Consider the following 8,569-nt stretch of genomic DNA (forward strand, 5'->3'; position numbering starts at 1 on the left):
CCACGCCCACTTTTCCAATCGGCCTTCCTAATCGGAAGGCAGCATTTCTCTCACTTCTGCATAAAGATTGTGACTCTTATTTTTCATTTATTTTTTTCCTTTCGCTTGTTTAATACTGCTTCATGATTCGGCTGTTGGAAAAGTGGGCGTGGTCAGGCCAATTTCAGTTGCGCTGTGATTGGTCAGACTCAATTTGGGCTAGGTAGGAGGCGGGCAAAGTGGCACTTAGGTTTTTGAAGGCAGTTTTCAGTCTTGAGGTGAGCGTGGGTTGCTCTCCTGTCACTGCCATAGTCACGAGTCTTTGGTCGAGTGGTTAACGTCATTGTCCCTGGTACGATGGAACTAGTGTTCGAAACCTCCCCTTGGGCTGTACTTTGTCAATTTTCTCTCACTTCTGCATAAAGATTGTGACTCATTTTTCATTAATTTTTTCCTTTCGCTTGTTTAGTACTGCTTCATGATTCGCTGAGGTCTCAGGAAGTGGGTGGGGCAATGAGAATGAAATCCGATTGGTTGGAAAGGGGGCGTGGCCATGCAGACGAGGGGTCCTGTGATCGGTGGGATGTGAAGTAGGCGTGGCGTCGTCGATTTGAAATGCCGCCTCCCGATTGGCTGTTGGAAAGGTGGGCGTGGTCCGGCAAATTTTAGCTGCGCTCCGATTGGTCAGACTGAATTTGGGCAGAGGTAGGGGGCGGGCAAAGTGGCACTTAGGTTTTTGACGTTTTCAGTCTTGAGGTGAGCGTGGGTTGCTCTTTTGTCACTGCCATAGTCACGAGTCTATGGTCGAGTGGTTAATGTCATTGCTTCTGATGCGATGGAACTAGTGTTCGAGACCTACCCTTGGCGGGTGTGGCACTTTTCACTTTGACCATGATTTTTCCCTAATGAAGTGGCCTGTCACGTGGTACGCGAGTGTGCGAAGCGCCATTGGACGAGCAGGCGAGGGAGATTTGAATTGGCGGATGTGACGTCATGAGTTGGGGACAGGCGTGCTCAAGGGAAGTTGTCAAATATAGGTGCACGCGGGCGGTTTCTCAGGTAAGCTAGCATGCTAGTAAATGTTTGTCGTTCATTGGCGTTTTGTTTTTGTTTGTATTGTTTTGTTTGTATTGTATGCATTGTTTTGTTTGTATTGTATGCATTGTTTTGTTTGTATTGTATGCATGGTTTTGTTTTGTTTGTATTGTTTTTTTTGTTTTGTTTGTATTGTTTTTTTTGTTTTTTTTAGTTTGTTGTTTTTGTTTTGTTTGTTTTGTTTGTATTGTTTTGTTTGTATTGTATGCATTGTTTTGTTTGTATTGTATGCATTGTTTTGTTTGTATTGTATGCATTGTTTTGTTTGTATTGTTTTTTTTGGTTTGTTGCTTTTGTTTTGTTTTGTTTGTATTGTTTTGTTTGTTTTGTTTGTATTGTATGCATTGTTTTGTTTGTATTGTATGCATTGTTTTTTTTGTTTTGTGTTGTTTTTGTTTTTTGTTGTTTTTTGTTGTTTTTTGTTTGTATTGTATGCATTGTTTTGTTTGTATTGTATGCATTGTTTTGTTTGTATTGCATGCATTGTTTTGTTTGTATTGCATGCATTGTTTGTTTGTATTGCATGCATTGTTTTGTTTGTATTGCATGCATTGTTTTGTTTGTATTTTATTGTATGTATTGTATTGTATGCATTGTATGCATTGTTTTTGTTTTGTTTTGTTTTTCTTTGTTTTTCTTTGTTTTGTTTTTGTTTTGGTTTTCTTTGTTTTTCTTTGTTTTTCTTTGTTTTTGTTTTTGTTTTTCTTTGTTTTGTTTTTTGTTTTTCTTTGTTTTGTTTTTTGTTTTTCTTTGTTTTGTTTTTTGTTTTGTTTTTCTTTGGGTAATCTTTATTTTATAACACTGTACACATAATACATATAATAAATACATAATACATATACAACCCACGCTCACCTCAAGACTGAAAACTGCCTTCAAAAGCTTAAGTGCCACTTTGCCCGCCTCCTCCTCCTCCTTTAAAGCTAGGGTTAGGGTTTCAAACATGGGTTTAAAGCTAGGGTTGAAAACAAAACAAAAAACCCTAAACAAATACATACATTTCCATGTTACCTAACTGTGATTTGACATAACTAATTTGCATAAAAGCTGGTAAAATTACTGAGAAATGATGTAAATGAACTGAAGGGGTCGCCACAGGAGCTGCAGGCCGGCCAAGGTCCACGGCACGGGAGCGTCACGAACCCCCTCGCCTAAATCGATCCCACCATGCATCGTGCCGATATGGATGACAAGCAACATGTGAACACGTCGCTGCAGAAAAACTGACGTGACATGTTGTAAGCGTGGCGAATTTACTTGCAGCTGGCTGGTGGACACCCGTAGACACGTAAGTCACAACTTTCTAGGCGTTTTTTTATTACTTAGAGAAAGTGGTGACACCAAAATGTAATCTTGATTAAAATGTGCAAAAAGAAACATAACATACGTTTCCAGTGTGAAGATGCCACTCAAAACAAAGATTGAAAATAAGAGAATTTGTTTCCGGTCATGACGCCATGTTTGTAGTGCATTTACTGTCCTTTTACATTATAATAAATGAGTTATAAACTACATATTCCATTGACCTAAAAGAGGAGGCGACTGACGGTGCTGCGTTCATGACCTTACGTATTTCGGCCTTACCCCGAATGTAAGTTGGGTTTTCTAGAGGAAAGTAGGGTCGTGTAGTTTACCGTATTTATCACATAGGTATCAGCTGTTTAACTGCAATATATATAAGCTATTTATTCATTGTTATGAACACATTTTTACCGAAAGCTTTATATTTTCATAAATTCCAATATCCTGAACGCATCATTGGAGTTTGACGCCTTCTTCTTGCGTAAACGATGACGTATAATGCCGAGGACAGTTGGTGTTTATTTTGTCAACCGGAGCCATTTAAGCATTTCTCACTAGAAGTCCTCATCGTAGTTTTAATTTAGTCACATTTTTGTAACCGATTATGTCTCCCTCACTGATCGTGAAACGTGAGTAGTCGAAAGTCATCGATCTCTCGGTTTAATGTGTAACTTTCTTTTACTACTTGTTTAGATATTTGAATCAATGTTTCAGGTATGTCGATGTGCTTAATATAAGGCGAATCGGTCACGTTATTTGAGATAAAATTATGTCGATGTTTCTATTTGTGGACATGCTTTTCCAGGCCTTGACAATCAATTCATGTTCTTTGTGCGTCCAGCCACGTCATGTTTCTTGGCCAGTTGAGCGGCGTTGGGACAGGCCTCCTTCCCCAACATCTGCCTGTCTTCCGGCTGGGATTCGTCTGCTTCATCAACGCTCTTCGCTGGAGGACAACTTCTCGTTTGGTGTCCACCTCCACCGGCCTCATGATGGAGCATGAGCCTCCTTCCAAACGCAAAAGGAGCGCTGAGAAGAAGATTCTAAAAGATGAGAGTACGATCAAAGGATTAGACGCCGGGAGGGAATCCTGCTTGAGGGACACAAGTCCACCTGGGACGGATTTAAGTGGGGATTTTAAGAGCACACACGTGACAAGGACTTTTAAGGACCAGAGCGAGAGCAAAGACGGAGGCTGCGTGCCACATCCACACCGCGGGTCGGAGGAGGAGTCACCCGGAGCTTCCTCAGAGGAAGCGGTCGCGGGGACCCCTCCGCCCGAAATTGAGCCGGTTGTCCGTCATGCGCAAGGTGAGCATGTGGCTCATATGTGTCAACAAACTGCCATCTTTTGAGGAATTTCAAAAAAAAGATCTGTCTTGGCCAAATTAAGGTTGGAAGTCGCTGCTGCCCAGACGCTGGGAGGTGTCGCCAGTGGGCGCCGCGCCCAGGTCGCCGCACGTGGGCGGCAGAAGGTTGGACTTCTCGGTGATGTCGTACAACATCCTGTCGCAGGAACTGTTGCGGGCCAACGGCCACTTGTACTCAGGTTGCCCGCCCGCCGCCCTGAGCTGGCGGCACCGGCTGCACAACCTGCTGGCCGAGCTGCACCACTACGACGCTGACGTGAGGCGGCCGCGTCGCACCGAAGTAACCTCTGCTGCGCGTGACCTTTGACTTCAATGCATTTGTCCCCTCAGGTGCTGTGTCTTCAGGAAGTTCAGGAGGACCACTTTGAAAATCAAATCAGGCCCGCACTACATGCACAAGGTATGTTTTTACATCGAGCTGATCGAAATGATTGTTGTTGTTGTAGGGGAGTGGATTGTAATTTTTACACTGCGTGTGTTTTGAGGTTACGAGTGCGTGTACAAGAAGCGTACGGGCAAGAACCCGGACGGTTGCACCGTGGCCTTCAAGACTTCTCGCTTTTCCCTGCTCTCGTCCAATCCCGTGGAGTACTTCCGGCCGGGCGATGCCCTCTTGGACCGCGACAACGTGGGCTTGGTCCTCCTCCTGCGGCCGTCTGGCGCCGCCGCTGACGACTTTGTGTGTGTGGCCAACACGCACCTGCTGTACAACCCGCGGCGGGGCGACGTCAAGCTGGCTCAGCTGGCCATCCTTTTGGCCGAGATCGGCCGCTCGGCCCGCCTCTCGGACGGCGCCGCCCGCCCGGTGCTTCTGTGTGGGGACTTCAACTCCACGCCGTGGAGTCCGCTTTTCGCCTTCCTCACCAACGGACGACTCGACTACCGCCACCTTCCCGTCGGCACGGTCTGAACAAATCTCTCTTTGCAACTTGGAATGAGATGTATTGTAAATAGCATTCGTGTGTGCAGGTGTCGGGTCAAGAGAACAATTCTCGGGGCCAGCGCCTGTTGGAGAGTCCCATCTGGTCACCCGCTTTGGGCATCAACCAGCGGTGCCAATACGAGAGCACCAGCGCCTCGGCCCCATCCTCCTCATCCGGCGCCGGTCGGTCAGCCCCGCCCTCTGCAGCTCGAGCAACTCGCCTACGTCTGGGCGAAACACTCACGCCGTCTTGTGCTTTGTGTGCAGCTGAACAAGAAAGCTCCCAGCTGACGGCGAAAGAGGTCACGCAACGAGCGGTCGCCGACAAGTCTCGTAAAAGGTTTGACAAACGTGCACTTGAAATATTCCTTAAGAATTCAAACGATATTCCAAGAGGCTACTAAAATGTCTGTGTGTGCGCAGGTGGCGTCTGGAGCACGGCGTGCCGTTGCGCTCGTGCTACCCACCTTACCTGCCGCCGGACGGGCGCGGCGCCGTCACCACCTGCCACTCACGCTGCGCCATGATGGTGGACTACATCCTGTACACGCCGCGCGGTACGTGCACCCAGCCGCCACCGACACGTTTAGAAGGGATGAACGCTGGCTTTCATCACGTCAAGCAAGCGCTGACGTGAAGCGTCCCTTGCCTTGTTTAGAGTCGCTTCCCGGCGGGCGGGGCCTTCAGCTGCTGGGCAGGCTGTCACTGGTGGGCCAGCCCGAGTTGGACCGAGTGGACAAGCTGCCCAACGCGCGGCACTCGTCGGACCACTTGCCGCTGCTGGCTCGCTTCCGCTGGATGGTGGGCGAGCGCTCGTGACGGCCACGTCCTGACAAAGGACATTTCGATGACCAGCCTTGAAGCAAGGCTTACATTTTGAACATTTTCCTGATTTTTATTTTTTTCAACTTTGCTGTTTCTCTCATGAAGCTCGCTCTTTGTCATAGTTGTCTTTGTTTAAGACATTTATATTTATTTGAACAGTTCTTACATGTTTAAGGTTCTTACTGTAATTTTTGGTGATGTTATAGCTGGTTGCCATGTTTTATTGTTTTATTTGCTAATGTAGTTATAACAATAGGCATTGATACATAAAGACATGTACTATACAATGGATTGTAAAAAAATGAGAACACAAATAAAACATTTTACACTTCAACCGGATACATACCGACTTGGCTCTTTTATAATATTGCATTTCACGCAATGGTGTTATCCCCTCGACCATTGCTACATCGTGCATAAAGATTAGTTTGTATTATCACAAATCATGAAGCATGAAAGGTTCAGAGTAACCTTCAATTACAAACACTCAACAGCAGTGTTCAAGATCTCGAATGGCATTTATTTTTAGGTATTGCATGTTACATAGACTTCAATTTTTCTATTTTTTTAACCCCAAGAAAACAAACCCTTACTACACGTCAGGGGTGTCAAACTTCTTTTGGTGGGCCATTATGACTGTCAACCCAAATAAATGTATGAGCACCTCATATATACAGTCAAAGCTACAAAACAAACTGACAAATAACTCCTTTTCAAATCAGACAAGTTGTTTGAAACCCTAACCCTTGCTTCCAAGGGTGTCCTTGGGGGCCGCGTTCCAATATGGTTTCCAAGTGACCCTCGTTAAACACACCTGCGTGAAAAGTTTTAGCTACTTTCACGTTCCGCAGGAGCTAAAACTTTTCACGCAGGTGCACTTAACGAGGGAATCATACGGACACTCCATTAGGTACACCGCCATTTTCAAGTGTACCTAATAACAGGCCACTTTATTAGGGAAATATCATGGTCAAAGGTCACAGGTGTCAAGCTCGAGTCCTCGGGGCCGCGTTCCAACATGTTTTCCAAGTGACCCTCGTTAAGCGCACCTGCGTGAAAAGTTTTAGCTACTTTCACGTTCCGCAGGAGCTAAAACTTTTCACGCAGGTGCACTTAACGAGGTAATCATACGGACACTCCATTAGGTACACCGCCATTTTCAAGTGTACCTAAAAACAGGCCACTTTATTAGGGAAATATCATGGTCAAAGGTCACAGGTGTCAAGCTCTAGTCCTCGGGGCCGCGTTCCAATATGTTTTCCAAGTGACCCTCGTTAAGCGCACCTGCGTGAAAAGTTTTAGCTACTTTCACGTTCTGCAGGAGCTAAAACTTTTCACGCAGGTGCGCTTAACGAGGGAATCACTCGGACACTCCATTAGGTACACCGCCATTTTCAAGTGTACCTAATAACAGGCCACTTTATTAGGGAAATATCATGGTCAAAGGTCACAGGTGTCAAGCTCTAGTCCTCGGGGCCGCGTTCCAACATGTTTTCCAAGTGACCCTCGTTAAGCGCACCTGCGTGAAAAGTTTTAGCTACTTTCACGTTCTGCAGGAGCTAAAACTTTTCACGCAGGTGCGCTTAACGAGGGAAGCACACGGACACTCCATTAGGTACACCGCCATTTTCAAGTGTACCTAATAACAGGCCACTTTATTAGGGAAATATCATGGTCAAAGGTCACAGGTGTCAAGCTCTAGTCCTCGGGGCCGCGTTCCAATATGTTTTCCAAGTGACCCTCGTTAAGCGCACCTGCGTGAAAAGTTTTAGCTACTTTCACGTTCTGCAGGAGCTAAAACTTTTCACGCAGGTGCGCTTAACGAGGGAATCACTCGGACACTCCATTAGGTACACCGCCATTTTCAAGTGTACCTAATAACAGGCCACTTTATTAGGGAAATATCATGGTCAAAGGTCACAGGTGTCAAGCTCTAGTCCTCGGGGCCGCGTTCCAACATGTTTTCCAAGTGACCCTCGTTAAGCGCACCTGCGTGAAAAGTTTTAGCTACGTTCACGTTCTGCAGGAGCTAAAACTTTTCACGCAGGTGCGCTTAACGAGGGAAGCACACGGACACTCCATTAGGTACACCGCCATTTTCAAGTGTACCTAATAACAGGCCACTTTATTAGGGAAATATCATGGTCAAAGGTCACAGGTGTCAAGCGCTAGTCCTCGGGGCCGCGTTCCAATATGTTTTCCAAGTGACCCTCGTTAAGCGCACCTGCGTGAAAAGTTTTAGCTACTTTCACGTTCCGCAGGAGCTAAAACTTTTCACGCAGGTGCACTTAACGAGGTAATCATACGGACACTCCATTAGGTACACCGCCATTTTCAAGTGTACCTAAAACAGGCCACTTTATTAGGGAAATATCATGGTCAAAGGTCACAGGTGTCAAGCTCTACCCTCAACCCTAACCCTAGCTCTAACCCTAACCCTAGCTCTAACCCTAATCCTAGCTCTAACCCTAACCCTAGCTCTAACCCTAACCCTAGCTCCAGCTCCAGCTCTAACTCTAGCTCTAGCTCTAGCTCTAGCTCTAGCTCTAGCTCTAACCCTAACCCTAGCTCTAACCCTAACCCTAGCTCCAGCTCTAGCTCTAGCTCTAGCTCTAGCTCTAGCTCTAGCTCTAACCCTAACCCTAGCTCTAAACCTAACCCTAACCCTAAACCCTAGCTCTAACCCTAACCCTAGCTCCAGCTCTAACCCTAGCTCTAACCCTAACCCTAACCCTAGCTCTAACCCTAACCCTAACCCTAACCCTAACCCTAACCCTAGCTCCAGCTCTAGCTCTAGCTCTAGCTCTAGTCTAGCTCTAGCTCTAGCTCTAGCTCTAGCTCTAGCTCTAACCCTAACCCTAACCCTAACCCTAACCCTAACCCTTACCCTAACCCTAGCTCTACCCCTAACCCTAACCCTAACCCTAACCCTAACCCTAACCCTAGCTCCAGCTCTAGCTCTAGCTCTAGCTCTAGCTCTAGCTCTAACCCTAACCCTAACCCTAACCCTAAACCCTAGCTCTAACCCTAACCCTAGCTCCAGCTCTAACCCTAACCCTAACCCTAGCTCTAACCC

At 46.4% G+C, this 8,569-nt stretch overlaps 1 protein-coding gene across 4 annotated transcripts; it reads left to right on the forward strand.

Annotated features, from left to right (window-relative positions):
- Positions 1–2,116: 2,116 nt before the first annotated feature.
- angel2 (angel homolog 2 (Drosophila)) lies at positions 2,117–5,829 on the forward strand. Of its 4 annotated transcripts, XM_037244976.1 has the most exons (11): positions 2,119–2,362; positions 3,182–3,186; positions 3,217–3,687; positions 3,770–4,002; positions 4,077–4,146; positions 4,232–4,650; positions 4,716–4,851; positions 4,933–5,008; positions 5,092–5,225; positions 5,327–5,495; positions 5,587–5,829. In XM_037244976.1, the coding sequence occupies exons 3-10, from the start codon at positions 3,225–3,227 to the stop codon at positions 5,485–5,487; spliced, it is 1,692 nt and encodes a 563-aa protein (XP_037100871.1). In that variant the 5' UTR covers positions 2,119–2,362; positions 3,182–3,186; positions 3,217–3,224; the 3' UTR covers positions 5,488–5,495; positions 5,587–5,829. The 4 variants fall into 4 exon arrangements, with proteins under 4 accessions (XP_037100873.1, XP_037100870.1, XP_037100871.1 ...); XM_037244978.1 differs by having other exon boundaries at positions 2,117–2,362; positions 4,936–5,008; positions 5,327–5,829; XM_037244975.1 differs by having other exon boundaries at positions 2,118–2,362; positions 5,327–5,829.
- The last annotated feature ends 2,740 nt before the right edge of the window (positions 5,830–8,569 follow it).

This window comes from Syngnathus acus, chromosome 24, assembly GCF_901709675.1.
Source record: "Syngnathus acus chromosome 24, fSynAcu1.2, whole genome shotgun sequence".
NCBI lineage: Eukaryota > Metazoa > Chordata > Actinopteri > Syngnathiformes > Syngnathidae > Syngnathus > Syngnathus acus.

What these genes read in the sequence shown, in the direction of transcription:
- angel2 (XM_037244975.1), top strand. Translation starts at nt 3,225, where the DNA reads ATGTTTCTTGGCCAGTTGAGCGGCGTTGGGACAGGCCTCCTTCCCCAA. An exon ending in GCCCGCACTACATGCACAAG is followed by an intron (nt 4,147 to 4,231) that starts GTATGTTTTTAC and finishes GTGTGTTTTGAG; the next exon opens with GTTACGAGTGCGTGTACAAG. An exon ending in GCCACCTTCCCGTCGGCACG is followed by an intron (nt 4,651 to 4,715) that starts GTCTGAACAAAT and finishes TCGTGTGTGCAG; the next exon opens with GTGTCGGGTCAAGAGAACAA.